Source organism: Tachysurus vachellii, chromosome 16 (genome assembly GCF_030014155.1).
Source record: "Tachysurus vachellii isolate PV-2020 chromosome 16, HZAU_Pvac_v1, whole genome shotgun sequence".
Taxonomy (NCBI): domain Eukaryota; kingdom Metazoa; phylum Chordata; class Actinopteri; order Siluriformes; family Bagridae; genus Tachysurus; species Tachysurus vachellii.
In genome coordinates this window covers 2,854,935-2,869,586 of record NC_083475.1, presented here as the reverse complement: position 1 = coordinate 2,869,586, position 14,652 = coordinate 2,854,935, and the positions used below count along the sequence as shown (strand labels likewise).

The following is a 14,652-nucleotide window of genomic DNA, read 5'->3' as shown; positions in this document are numbered from 1 at the left end:
ACATGTGCTTTACGCAGCACAAACGGAGCTCCTTTACAATTATTACACACAACACTCAGTCGATACAAATACATCAGTGTCATTCACAAGGTTCTCCCGCAACTCGGTAAACACCACTAACAAGCCCCGTCCCTCTTTTTGTCAACTTTTTACACGCCACATCGCCCCAAATGCGCCGCAAGCCGGAGCGAGCCCCAGACGCACCGTACACTTTTGTGCTCGCTGCGCGACATTGTCCTTTTTCCCGAGACCCGACGTGAGCTCGTAGCGAGCAACAAAGTCCCTGCTCAACAAACATGTTGCTGAACGCTCGGGATCTTGTCTGCAGCGTCGTATTTTCGCTGAGAAACGCCGTGAGAAAACACACTTGTCACGGTGTCTCGGAAGCGCAGTCGTTCAGTCTCGGCCGGTTGAGTCTACAACGTTCTCATGCTTACTTTTAAGCCCAGCCCCCCGATCGAGAGAAGGAAGGTTCCCGTGTTACACAGCGTACAGCGGTACACTCGTTTATTCTACTATTAGCTCCCAGAGAGAGAGAGAGATGGCTGAAGTCGCTCCCGCCGCCGCGCCGGCCAAAGCGCCCAAGAAGAAGGCAGCTTCGAAGACTAAGAAAACAGGTCCTAGCGTCGGCGAGCTCATCGTCAAAGCGGTTTCCTCGTCCAAGGAGAGGAGCGGCGTGTCTCTTGCCGCCCTGAAGAAAGCTTTGGCTGCCGGCGGATACGACGTGGAGAAGAACAACTCTCGCGTCAAGCTCGCCGTCAAGGGCCTCGTTACTAAAGGCACTCTGGTGCAGACCAAAGGGACCGGCGCGTCTGGATCTTTCAAGCTGAACAAGAAGCAGACCGAACTTAAGAAGCCCGCAAAGAAAGCCGCGCCCAAAGCGACAAAGGCGGCCGCCAAAAAGCCCACCGCGGCTAAGAAGCCCAAGAAAGTAGCGGCCAAAAAACCCGCAGCCAAGAAGTCTCCCAAGAAGACGAAGAAGCCCGTCGCTGCCGTCAAGAAAGCCACCAAAAGCCCCAAGAAGGCCAAAAAGCCGGCGACCCCCAAGAAAGCAGCCAAGAGCCCCAAGAGGGCCAAAAAGCCGGCGACCCCCAAGAAGGTAAAGGCTGTAAAGCCCAAAGCGGCGAAGGCCAAAAAGGCTCCCAAGAAGAAGTAAACGTGTTTCTCATGTTTTTTACTCCTCAAACGGCTCTTTTAAGAGCCACCCATATTTTCCCTTAAACAGCTGTTTCCTATTCTGATAAATAAGATAAACAAAATGATGACTTTAGTGGATTCTGTACCGAGTGTTTAGGCAGCTACAGACTTGTACATTCACCTTCACATAAACGTATGAACAACTAGGGACAATTGGACAGTTTACATTTTAAATCCATGTGCATTTGTCTTTACTCTCTTCTATAATAATATATGCTTTATAGATATAAAACCAGTGAATAATCAAGATACTGATCATAAATCAGTTTACAAAATATTTTCTCTCTACAATGATATGCATTTAGTCTTTTTTTTATTTTGATTTCATTCTCTCTCACTCACTCTCACACACAACGCACGCGCGCCCACACACACGGGAGTGGGAGGGGCGTGTGGCGTACAATACAATGATGGACTGACCCTGGAATTCTACGGCGTGTCTCGGATTGGTTCTTCCGTCACAAGGATCTTAGCCAATAAGAGATATGACGTGACGGTTATATCACAGAGTGCTAGAAGAACAGAACTGTTATTTCGTTGTTGTTCTTAGAACGTATCTGAGCTACAAGATGAGCGGAAGAGGCAAAACCGGCGGTAAAACTAGGGCTAAGGCCAAGACTCGTTCATCCAGGGCCGGACTGCAGTTCCCCGTGGGTCGTGTGCACAGGCTTCTGCGTAAAGGTAATTACGCACAGCGCGTCGGTGCCGGCGCTCCGGTTTACTTGGCCGCCGTGCTCGAGTATCTGACAGCTGAGATCCTCGAGTTGGCTGGCAACGCCGCCCGTGACAACAAGAAGACCCGTATCATTCCCCGCCACCTGCAGCTCGCTGTGCGTAACGACGAGGAGCTGAACAAACTGCTCGGAGGAGTGACGATCGCTCAGGGAGGTGTACTGCCCAACATTCAGGCCGTGCTGCTGCCCAAGAAGACCGAGAAGGCCGTCAAGACCAAGTAAACTCACTCAGCGCTGCGTTTCTCACCACCCAAAAAAGGCTCTTTTAAGAGCCACCCACTTTTACTGGAAAAGTGCAATTTCATCCTAGTTTTTATTAATGCTGTGAGTGTGGACTTTATAAAGAAAATTTCCCAAATAAGTGTTAAAATTTATTATTATTATTATTATTACTAATAATATTACTAGTTTTTATTATTATTATTATTAATAATAATAATGAAGCCTGCTCTCTAAATGACAGAAAGAGACAGTAGGTTGCTGACAGAGAACAAAAGCGCTGTGCTACTGCGAGCGCCAGTAAAATAGGGGCGGGCGGTTTGGGTATCAAACTTTGTCCGTGACAGAGAACGGTCCAATAGTCATCAGGTGACGTAACGCGTTCTATCCAATGGCAGACGTCTGCTTTCAATCCGCCCAATGAGAACAGGGCGGCGTTAGGGCTTAAAAAGACAGCGTTCGCCAGCGTCGTTTATTGTGTTTTTCCTCCGTGAAGTTCACAGCTCGACACTATGGCAAGAACCAAGCAGACCGCTCGTAAGTCCACTGGTGGCAAAGCGCCCAGGAAGCAACTCGCCACTAAAGCTGCTCGCAAGAGCGCCCCGGCTACCGGCGGCGTGAAGAAGCCTCACCGTTACAGGCCCGGCACCGTGGCTCTGAGGGAGATCCGCCGTTATCAGAAGTCTACTGAGCTGCTTATCCGCAAGCTGCCCTTCCAGCGCCTGGTGAGAGAAATCGCTCAGGATTTCAAGACCGACTTGCGTTTCCAGAGCTCGGCCGTCATGGCCTTGCAGGAGGCTAGCGAGGCGTACCTGGTCGGTCTGTTCGAGGACACCAACCTGTGCGCCATTCACGCCAAGAGAGTGACCATCATGCCTAAGGACATTCAGCTGGCCCGCCGTATTCGCGGAGAGCGCGCTTAAACCTCAATTCTGTCTAATGTACAAAAAGGCTCTTTTAAGAGCCACCACATTCTCTCTGATAAATGAGCACTTCTTCATATCTGTGTGTGGGAGCTGAGTTTGTCATATAAAGTTCACTTTGTGTGTGTTTAATTAATTATATATATATATATATATATATATATGTGTGTGTGTGTGTGTATGTATGTATAAATTTATAGATATAAATTTATTTATATATATATATATCTCATGTATGTGTATCTGCTTTACAGAAATGATTTAAAGATGGAGAGTACAGAGTGTTTGTGTTAGGAATATTGTGTTCAGGGATAAGAAGAGTAATTGAAAATAAATAGATAAATACACATTTATTTGTATAGTGCTTTTAGCAATGGACGTCTCTCAAACAGCTTTACAGAACATGAACACAACATAAAAACTCAAGGTTAATATTAGACTTATTTAAATGTGTTTGTATTTATTCCTGATGAACAAGCCTGAGGTGGCTGAAGTGATTGTAGTAAGGAAAAACACCCTTATGGAGAAACCTTGAGAGGAACCAGACTTAAGGGGGAACCTCATCCTCATGTGGGTGACACTGGAAGGTGTGATTATAAATATAATGTCCTCAAAGACCACATGTAGTCGTCATCTCCTCTTAGTATATCTGAATATTTAATGAAGCAGAGTCCAACTGGAGCTGGGAAAATAAGATTGTTGCCTTACTGAGTAAAGAAACAGAAGGCTGAATTATTAGTATTATTATTTTATTAGCATTATTATCTAATTTGTAATTAAATATTAAAATATAGTAGCATGGACAAAAAAATTGTTTATTCTTTGTTTTGTGTTTAAACAGAAAGAGAGCTAAATTCACCAGTGTTGATTATTATGAGCTAATTATGACCTCAGGTACAGAGCTCTAGAATTACGATGAATGTTTGATTGCCAATTTTGCTTCTATTTGCTCCTTTAAGTAGTAGTACTAGTACTGTTGCTGCTGATAGCAGTAGTAGTAGTAGTAGTAGTGGTGGTATTAGTAGTAAATTGTATTAAAAAAACTCAAAATGGTTACAAATAGTTTCAGGTTACTATTATTAGTAGTAGTAGGTTTTTTTTTTTCCTTTTACCCAGTGCTACATTTGCACATTTTAGAATATTGCTTCTACTACTACTTCTAACAAAAACAACAAGAAGAAAGCTAATATAAAAGCAATAAATTGCATAATTAAAACTTCACTGTTATGAATACTATTTGATGTTATTGGCCAAATTTCAAAATTGCAACAAGTTCTTGACTGATAATCTTTAGAAGTAGAGTACAACTTTCATATACAGTGAGGTCCATATATATTTGGACACATGCACAATTTTAGTTTTTTTTTTTTTTTTTTTTTTGGTATTTACCAAATCATATTCAAGCTATAGTTGTATATTTATAGTGGGCTGAAAGTCTCTCGGCTTTAATTTGAGGGTATTTAAATTCAAATTGGAGGAAGGGTTTAGGAATTACAGCTCTTGAGAGTAGCCAGCCCCCTTTTTCAACAGTTTGGCAGCCCCCCAGATCAACAGTTTGGTAGATTCTGAGAAAAAATAGAATGAATAAAAAGCTGTTTCATGTACCGGTGTAGGCTATTCCTTCATTATTTCTTCATCAATAATGAAGGAATAGCCTACACCGGTACATGAAACAGCTTTTTATTCATTCTATTTTTTCTCAGAATCTACCAAACTGTTGATCTGGCCACTCCTAATGTCCCGGCCAGATCAACAGTTTGGTAGATTCTGAGAAAAAATAGAATGGAATGGTGAGCTCAGCAACATAAAAAGGCCTGGCCGTCCACGGAAGACAACAGTAGATGACTAAAGGCAGAAAGACCCACGAACAAACATTAACTGAAGACAGCTGCAGTTAAGGCCTGGCAAAGCATCAGAAAGGAGGAAACACAGTCTCTGGTGATGTCCATGGGCTCCAGACTTCAGGCCTGCAGTCATTGCCTGCAAAGGATTTTCAACAAAATATTTAAAATGAACATTTTATTTATGATTATATTCATTTGTCCAATTACATTGGAGCCCCTGAAAATGTGGAGACTGTGCATAAAAATGGTTGCAGTTCCTGAACCTTTTACTTGATAATTTTGTTCAACCCCTTGAATTAAAGCTGAACATCTGCTCTTCAAATGCATCTTTTTATTTTTTTTTTTCCATTTTCAGTTTATTCTGTGGCATACATAGCCAAATGTATGAAAATGTTGCATGTGTCCAAATATATATGGACTTAACTGTATGTGTGTGAGTGTGTGTGTGTGTGTGTGTGTGTGTGTGTGTGTGTGTGTGTGTGTGTGTCACAGTGATTAATAACCAGCTTGAAATCTGTTGATTTCCAGATTCTGGCAGTCACACACAACTATCACAATCACACTTCATTGCTCTGCTTTCAGTACAATAGCTGTTGTCTTGTTTATCTATAACTTATATACATGGAATCTAACATAGCTGTTCAAATGATCCCATTTACAGTGAGGTCTGTGTCTAGACGGTGTCGACTAAATATTTCAAGCAGAACAGTGATGTTTTCTTTTGACCCTCGTTTGATATTTGAATTTTGAATTTTGACTTTAATGAGCTTTCTTTGTGAATGACACTGAGTTTTAGAATGAGATTAGTGTTGGAGACAATATAGCTCATTTAGACTATAAACCTTATAGATTCTGTAATATTTTGTGTTTTACAGCTGATAAAATGACTCCTGAATGTTGTCTTTACATTCCTTTCTTTGTTGCTTGTAATCTACTATCAGGGTTAAACATGGGCTTGGTTTATAATGTACCCAGACAAACGGGGAACACCGGGTCTCCTAGTATTGGACCTAGGAGTATAGAATACAGGCCTCAAGCCACAGATGTGCTCAAATGGATGTTTTACATCTAAACAGTGCAGGTTAATGTTGTACAACCACAGAGTGCTGTTACTAACATCTATACATCGCTGGGTGTTGGTCTGTATATTTTTATTGAAATACTCACTTTGTATACCTTGGGTTAAATTCTACTACTACTACTACTACTACTACGACTTATAACAACTCTAATAATAATAATAATAATAATAATAATAATAATAATAATAATAATAATAATAATGATGATGATGATGATGATCCTTGTGTGTACAGAGAGGTTGCAGCAGAAAAATACACCAGTAAGTTAAAAGCTGTGGCTTTCTCTTTGTTTATGAACGGTTTCTATGGTGTGAGCGCAGGTCTTAGACCCGCCTTCTTGCCTGTTCTCAACTGGGTCCAGGAGATGGAGGATAAATATTCGGTCTCTTTGGGGTGTATCTTATTGAGCGGCTTCACTTCGAGAGAGCAGCATCATGTCTGGTAGAGGTAAAGGCGGTAAGGGGCTCGGCAAAGGGGGCGCAAAGCGTCATCGTAAAGTCCTTCGCGATAACATCCAGGGAATCACCAAGCCGGCTATTCGCCGTCTGGCTCGCCGTGGCGGTGTTAAGCGTATTTCCGGCCTGATTTATGAAGAGACTCGCGGTGTGCTCAAAGTCTTTTTGGAGAACGTCATCCGCGACGCCGTCACCTACACCGAGCACGCCAAAAGAAAGACCGTCACCGCCATGGATGTGGTGTACGCCCTGAAACGCCAGGGACGCACTCTGTACGGCTTCGGCGGTTAAACGTTCAACACCGAACCACGTCAACACAACGGCTCTTTTAAGGGCCACCCAAATATCCACAAAGAGATTTTCCTTCTTTACCGTGCGCGTGTGTGTGTGGACACAAATAATGTCAAAAGCCGTATAAAGCAATATACAACTTGTATAATAAATGCTCTTTAGTACAATATTACAAGTTAATTAATTAATACAGCTCTATCTTTTTATTTTATATATATATATATATATATATATATATATATGTAGTGTGTGTGAAACGCGTGTAAAGTTTGGTGGTAGAAAAAAGTTCTTTTCCCTTTTCTTTTGTCATAAAGCACAAAGCTGAGTGTAAAATGGCGGAAGGGGAACAAAGCACAGAGGGGACAGCGGGGAGGAGTAAGTGTGTAGGAGGAGCGGGAGGAGGTGCTCCGCGTCAGGACCTTTGGGATTCTGACCAATAACACACGTTTGTTCTCTTGCGCATAATTACAATGTCACCCTGTATATTGAGCAGCCGCTAGGTGGGTGTTACTTATTCTCTCGCAGTTCACTCGAGCAGCAACACCATGCCTGAACCAGCTAAGACCGCGCCCAAGAAGGGATCCAAGAAAGCCGTGACCAAGACGGCGGGTAAAGGCGGCAAGAAGCGCAGAAAGACCAGGAAGGAGAGTTACGCCATCTACGTGTACAAAGTCCTGAAGCAGGTGCACCCTGATACCGGTATCTCCTCTAAGGCCATGGGCATCATGAACTCGTTCGTCAACGACATTTTTGAGCGCATCGCCGGTGAGTCTTCCCGTCTGGCTCATTACAACAAGCGCTCCACCATCACCTCTAGGGAGATCCAGACTGCCGTGCGTCTGTTGCTTCCCGGAGAGTTGGCCAAGCACGCCGTGTCTGAGGGCACAAAAGCCGTCACCAAGTACACCAGCTCCAAGTAAAGCGCCTTACCGCCGTCTTTATCAACACAAAGGCTCTTTTAAGAGCCACCCACTTTTTCATGCAAGGTGCAAATCTCCTTTCTGCGTGTGAGACACACACACACACGCACACGCACACGCACCCACCAAAGGATAACCACTTTTTTTTTCACGTATGTATTCCATCAGTGCTTCTGTATTTTAATTTGTACATATAAATACATGTATGTTTATATGCTTTGCTACCGGTTTTGCTTTTTTTAATTATGATCAGAGGAAGGTTAAGTTTAATATGAAAATGTTTAAATGTAATATTTTACTCCTGGTACTTATTTTAAAGGGATCATAAAAAATATCAATAATATGCAATGCATACAACATTGTTTTCTATCAAAATAAACATTTAGATTTTATTGTTTCTCTGTCTGTACTTGTACTGTGAACAATGACAAAGTTGACTGAGAAGAATTAAGTACATTTAAGTGCCAAACATTCTGGGTTTTAAATGAACCCTTTTCTGAGATGCAAAAACAAGCACAAAAAAAAATTACTTTCAAATTACTTTTTAAAGTATCAAAACTAAGGCATACATTAAAATTAATAATAATATAACAAAAATACTGCCTTTAAGTCATGCAACTTAACTTCAGAACTAAAAGATTCTAAATCTACAGCTCAGGCATAACATAAGCCTTTACTGTCTTCTTGGAATGCTTTGTAGTATTTAAGAGGCAAAAACATGGTGTGAAACCATGCATGGACTCTAGTTCCAAGTTCCTGTCCGAGTGCTTTAAGCATATATAAGCATGGACGACTTGCTGTTGTGGTATGCCAGCCCGATCTTGTAATGGACACACGCCACGACATTTTCTTTACTTTTCGATTTGAAATGATCCCAAACCTTGGACATTTTCTGTCGTTTTCTCCTGTTTGTTTCTTATCTTTGCTCATTGACATTGTTATCGTGCCCTTCCATTTGCAGACCGCACTAGCATGCGCACGCGCCCTCAAATCAAAAGACCGCTAATTCCTTGCGTCTCCTTCCGCTTTGACGTAAGCGCGTTGTCCCACACACACACACACACACACACACACAAAATAATTGCTATATAAAAGAGTTACTCGAGGAATTGTTTCCGCCCTAACTGAGATACGTCTGTAATATAAAAAAACAAACCTGATACAGTACCGTAACATTGTTTGAAATATAAAACCTGCAGAAATATGAAAAAGTAGCTGACTTTTCCTCTTTTATTTACATTTTCCTCGCTCGCTGCGGCACTCATTTTCTGCTTATCAGTCGCCGGTTACTGAAGCGGAATCTAGCAGACCGGCACGAGACAACAATATGGCGCAACCAAACGTGATACTGTTACATGATTGCTGTTAGCGTGTCACTCCCTATGTTGCTAGGTTACCAGAGAGTGACTGCCTTTGTTAATGCAACCAAACTTGCTTCGCAACCTCTGTTTTCTTCTGACGAAGAATAAAAAATATCGAATGTTTTTTTATCCCTATCGTTCACGTGTCTATCGCGATACATATCGTTATCGTTTTATCGCCCAGCCCTATTCACAAGTCTTCAAACAGTTACAAGCCATATTACATCAGTAATGTTTTCAGATATAAGCTTTAAGTTTACATGTTTATTACATTGTTCACTTTCATTTAAAGTAAGATGTTTATATTTCGCTATACTCGTACTTAATTTTCACACATACTTTTGTTAGATTGTTTAAACCAGTCTTTTATTTAAATGTAAAATCTCTGTATACTAATTTATAAAAAGTTTTCTCTCGCTCTTCCTATCCTCTTTCTCCATGAGTTCATATCTCTTATCCATTCAGTCCTTCTTTACATTGCCTGTGTCACATTTTACAAATAGCTATGATTAATTTATTACCCAGCTCAGTAGCACCCAGACCTCCTAGTTTTTTGGTTTATATAGAAATGTTTGTGTTGTAACATCTCTATTGTTTCTCCATGTAAAACCTACACACATTTTATTTAATTTTATTATCATTTTATTGTCAGAGGGAAAGACAATAATTTAGATAATACAAATGTTTTAATTAACTGAATTCTTGATTTATAATTAGCTATTTCCAGTTTTCATTTTCAGTTTTTATTTAATATTATTTCTCTCTCCAGTTGTGTTCAGCACATTTTCGGTTTGTAATTGTTAAGCCTAATACTTTCACCTCTTCTTTGGTTTGGGTGTCTAGGGTTTACACTAGAGTTACACTATTGCTCATCCATACAGCTTCTGTTTTGTTTTGAGCTTAAGTTGTAACCTTAACCACTCTTCCTGCCATTGTTTTTACACCTTATATTCTTTCATCATGTTTGATTTTGTGTAAGAGTGGTCTAATTGCAGTAGTGTTAGTATTATTAGTATTAGCAGTAGTAGTAAATAAAAAAAAATGAACTAATAAATTATTACTACTACTACGAATAATAATAATAATAATAATAATAATAATGTGGCACGGTGGCTTAGTGGTTAGCACGTTCGCCTCACACCTCCAGGGTTGGGGGTTCGATTCCCGCCTTGTGTGTGTGGATTTTGCATGTTCTCCCCGTGCCTCGGGGGTTTCCTCCGGGTACTCCGGTTTCCTCTCCCGGTCCAAAGACATGCATGGTAGGTTGATTGGCATCTCTGGAAAATTGTCCGTAGTGTGTGATTGTGTGAGTGAATGAGAGTGTGTGTGTGCCCTGCGATGGGTTGGCACTCCGTCCAGGGTGTATCCTGCCTTGATGCCCGATGACGCCTGAGATAGGCACAGGCTCCCCGTGACCCGAGGTAGTTCGGATAAGCGGTAGAAGATGAAGATGAATAATAATAATAATAATAATAATAATAATATTTACTACAAATTATTTCTAAGGTGTGAGTGACCTGCACTTGCTAAACGTGGCCAAACGATGGCGGTCAACATCCATCCACAATACTAGTATTCTTTGGGCATTTTTTAGCTTATTAATTATTTCATCTATGTTCTCTTCTTCTTATCATTTGGTAACAAACAGAGAAACATTTAAAAACAATTCTTACATTATGTATCTTTATTTAGAATAGCAGTTGTGTGAGGGGTGAGAAAATGTCACATCTAGGTGGTGTGCAGGAACACACACACACACACACACACACATTTGGTGGAAAACTTCAAATTTATTATTACTGTGTTTGTGTTGTTTTAAAGTAATAAAATGTGATAAGCTCTTTGTTCAGCAGGTCGGTAGTTAATAAACAGCTTTTAAACTCAGTTTAAGTGCCATCAGAACATGTGCTTCAAATGTCTATCTAACACACTGAGCTGCTGTTGTTAATGAGAAACATCCTCATCTGGCTCTACTGCTTCTTATTAAGTGAAGAAGTGTTATGTTCTTAAATGTTCATGGTGTATTAAACACAAAGGAAGTATATCAAGATATCTTTGTACATCTTCCATTTAAACCAGAAGTCAAGTTGACTAATAGATCTTTTTGTCCACAAGTTTGTCATAAATATGGAAACAAAAAAGACACCCACACACATTTAGGGATATAAACACATACACACAGGAATAAGACTGTGTAGTTAATTATCAGGTCTGTAACATGATTAGCTTTAAAAGGCAAGTTTTAGAGAGGCAGAGACACTCAAATCTGTGAAAGAGCACGTAAAAAGTCTGATACTTTAAATACAATTGTTCCTCATTGTTCAGTTTAAATGCCAGCATGCCAGCATAAATTCAGTTATAATCATATGTAGTGATGTAGGACTTACAGTTATCAGTTTTACTGCTGATCAGAACTTCTGAGGGATTTTAATTACATTTATTTTGCCTTAGTGAGTTTATCTACACATCAGTAATGGATGTCTCTTCATACTCTTTATAATACATGTCTCTTTATGCTCCTGTTTTTCACAGGTGAGAGGTGTGTGTGTGTGTGTGTGTGTGTGTGTGTGTGTGTGTGTGTGTGTGTGTGTGTGTGTGTGTGTGTGTGTGTGTGTGTGTGTGTGTGTGTTGATTTAAAATAATTTCTTGTTTTGTACCAAAGAAAAATTTGAAAAAAAAAAAAAAAAATTTCATTATATAAATGTTCAGTTTGAAGTTGCACAATCAAATGTGGGAAAATTATGAGAAGAGTTAATTAAAATAAGTAAAATTTGTAACTGAGGTAATTTGCATAAAATGTTTAAAATTTATCCACAGTTCCTCTCGTCCTGTCTGTCACTCGTCAGTATTACCTGATCCAGCAGGGGAAAACCTGGAGTGATGCTCAGGCTTACTGCAGAGCCACACACACTGACCTGGCTATCTTCGACAGTAATGACAACATGGTCCGACTTCAGAATGAAGCACAGAGACAACAATTCAGTTCCAGTGCTTGGATTGGACTCTACAATCCCATCAACAGCTGGCGCTGGCCCATGGGGAATAAACCACTGGGAAGCAGTGTTCAGATGGAGATGGAAGATGGAGTTCAGGTCAACACAACAACTTTGGTGGACATAAGGAGTGTGGTGCGCTTGCTCCCTGGGCTTTGGCGGATGTGCCCTGTACTTGGTCAATCCTTGCTGTCTGTTTTGATGGTAAGAATCTACATATTGATTACTTTCCTATTTCTCAGTAGAGAATGTTGTGTTGTAATAAAAATTCTGTACAATGTATTTTTTAATATACTCATTGGGTTGAACTGGGAAAAATATTTAACATAATTTCTTAAAACAAATTTCAGACACTGTGGCAATACTTACAATCTACCCAGATTTGTGTCATGTTCTTGATGTTCTGTCAGCAACTTTTAAGAAATTTCCTTTTGGGGTTTTAATGTTGTAATCTGTGTATTTTTTATTCTCATAGGCAGTTATACTGGACATCAGAGCTACATTTACATTTCTACTACTATGTCATGGCTTGAAGCTCAGACTTACTGTAGACAGCATCACACAGACTTGTCAAGCTCAAGAGATGCAAATGAAGACTCAGTTATAAAGGGACTGGTCTCAGGCTGGACTTTAATTGGTCTGTTCAGAGACTCCTGGAAGGTGACAGACCAAATCAAATTTCTCTACCATCAGCTGGATGACTGGAAAACCTGGTAATGCCCTGAAGAATGAAAACTGTGGTTATATAAATAACGGTCAGGCTGCTGATGCTCTGTGCTAAGACATAATGCCTTTCTTCTGTTATTCAGGTGAGTTAATGTTTTATTCAGTCTTACATTTAGGCAAATTAATCTGAGTTCAGTATGTTATGTTAACTGTGTTTTGTTTGTGTTTCTGCATTTAGATGTCACAGGTAAACAACAAACACTAAGAGTGAAGGTCCGATCCAAAGAGGATGTGAATGATCTTGCAGTGATGATGGCCATCTTGGAACAGGTGGGTCTCATATTACACAAGGATTATAATGTACATTTCCCAGTATTCATCAAACTCTGACACATATAAACTGGATTGTAATCAGATTCTGACTGTTGTACAGTTTCTGTATCATTTCCTACAGGTGAGTCTCTATCCTGCATTATTTAGTAATAAAAGTCTTATTCTTTTCATCAGATCAACCAGAAACTGAAGGATGATTTGGGGACAGAGAAGATCACAGTGAAATGGCGTAAACAACCAGATGGAGTTGTGTTTCACAAGCTGAAAGAAGGAAATACAGTAGAAAATCAAAGAAAAAAGTAGGATAAGTACAGTAGAAAATCAAATAAAATATGATCTCTGTTTTACTGGAAGTTAATTTTAAGTTACCTTTTGATTCCTGCTAAGTTTGGAGTTTAGTTGTTAGATGTATATTAGCATATATATATATATATATATATATAGAATATTAGTATACAAACAAATTGTTTGCGAGCTAAAAACACAAAAGAACATGAACTGACAATCAAAAAACAATTTACCTTGGCCTTTATTAAAAATGGTTTGCTGACAGATTCTTGTAAATGTGTAAATGTGTCTACAATTTTAAAGCAGATATGACAATTAAATGTATGATTGTAAAACACATGATACTTGAAAGTTATGACAATTTTCAATAGTTTTTTATTGTTCCTGGGGGGAACAGGTAGCAAAGCATTTAAACATACATGTATTTATATGTACAAATTAAAATACAGAAGCACTGATGGAAAACATACGTGAAAAAAAAAGTGGTTATCCTTTGGTGGGTGCGTGTGCGTGTGTCTCACACGCAGAAAGGAGATTTGCACCTTGCATGAAAAAGTGGGTGGCTCTTAAAAGAGCCTTTGTGTTGATAAAGACGGCGGTAAGGCGCTTTACTTTGAGCTGGTGTACTTGGTGACGGCTTTTGTGCCCTCAGACACGGCGTGCTTGGCCAACTCTCCGGGAAGCAACAGACGCACGGCAGTCTGGATCTCCCTAGAGGTGATGGTGGAGCGCTTGTTGTAATGAGCCAGACGAGAAGACTCACCGGCGATGCGCTCAAAAATGTCGTTGACGAACGAGTTCATGATGCCCATGGCCTTAGAGGAGATACCGGTATCAGGGTGTACCTGCTTCAGGACTTTGTACACGTAGATGGCGTAACTCTCCTTCCTGGTCTTTCTGCGCTTCTTGCCGCCTTTACCCGCCGTCTTGGTCACGGCTTTCTTGGATCCCTTCTTGGGCGCGGTCTTAGCTGGTTCAGGCATGGTGTTGCTGCTCGAGTGAACTGCGAGAGAATAAGTAACACCCACCGAGCGGCTGCTCAATATACAGGGTGACATTGTAATTATGCGCAAGAGAACAAACGTGTGTTATTGGTCAGAATCCCAAAGGTCCTGACGCGGAGCACCTCCTCCCGCTCCTCCTACACACTTACTCCTCCCCGCTGTCCCCTCTGTGCTTTGTTCCCCTTCCGCCATTTTACACTCAGCTTTGTGCTTTATGACAAAAGAAAAGGGAAAAGAACTTTTTTTCTACCACCAAACTTTACACGCGTTTCACACACACTATATATATATATATATATATACACATATATAAAATAAAAAGATAGAGCTGTATTAATTAAT

The 14,652-nt window shown here is 40.4% G+C and overlaps 6 protein-coding genes across 6 annotated transcripts in view; 4 read left to right on the top strand and 2 right to left on the bottom strand.

The window, feature by feature from the left end:
* Positions 1-14,652, bottom strand: part of LOC132858895 (uncharacterized) — a 338,173-nt gene that overhangs the window by 200,604 nt on the left and 122,917 nt on the right. The gene's annotated exons all lie outside the window — the stretch shown is intronic.
* LOC132858912 (histone H1-like) lies at positions 542-1,391 on the top strand. The gene has a single exon (XM_060889466.1). The coding sequence runs from the start codon at positions 542-544 to the stop codon at positions 1,154-1,156; it is 615 nt and encodes a 204-aa protein (XP_060745449.1). The 3' UTR covers positions 1,157-1,391.
* Positions 1,745-2,227, top strand: LOC132858934 (histone H2A-like). Its single transcript, XM_060889487.1, has one exon. It carries the CDS (start codon positions 1,767-1,769, stop codon positions 2,151-2,153), a length of 387 nt encoding a protein of 128 aa, XP_060745470.1. The 5' UTR covers positions 1,745-1,766; the 3' UTR covers positions 2,154-2,227.
* On the top strand, positions 2,663-6,836 carry LOC132858959 (histone H3-like). The gene is made up of 2 exons (XM_060889507.1): positions 2,663-2,991; positions 6,427-6,836. The coding sequence occupies exons 1-2, from the start codon at positions 2,663-2,665 to the stop codon at positions 6,743-6,745; spliced, it is 648 nt and encodes a 215-aa protein (XP_060745490.1). The 3' UTR covers positions 6,746-6,836.
* LOC132858942 (histone H2B) lies at positions 7,240-7,799 on the top strand. Its single transcript, XM_060889494.1, has one exon. It carries the CDS (start codon positions 7,291-7,293, stop codon positions 7,663-7,665), a length of 375 nt encoding a protein of 124 aa, XP_060745477.1. The 5' UTR covers positions 7,240-7,290; the 3' UTR covers positions 7,666-7,799.
* Positions 13,805-14,319, bottom strand: LOC132858954 (histone H2B). The gene has a single exon (XM_060889503.1). The coding sequence runs from the start codon at positions 14,287-14,289 to the stop codon at positions 13,915-13,917; it is 375 nt and encodes a 124-aa protein (XP_060745486.1). The 5' UTR covers positions 14,290-14,319; the 3' UTR covers positions 13,805-13,914.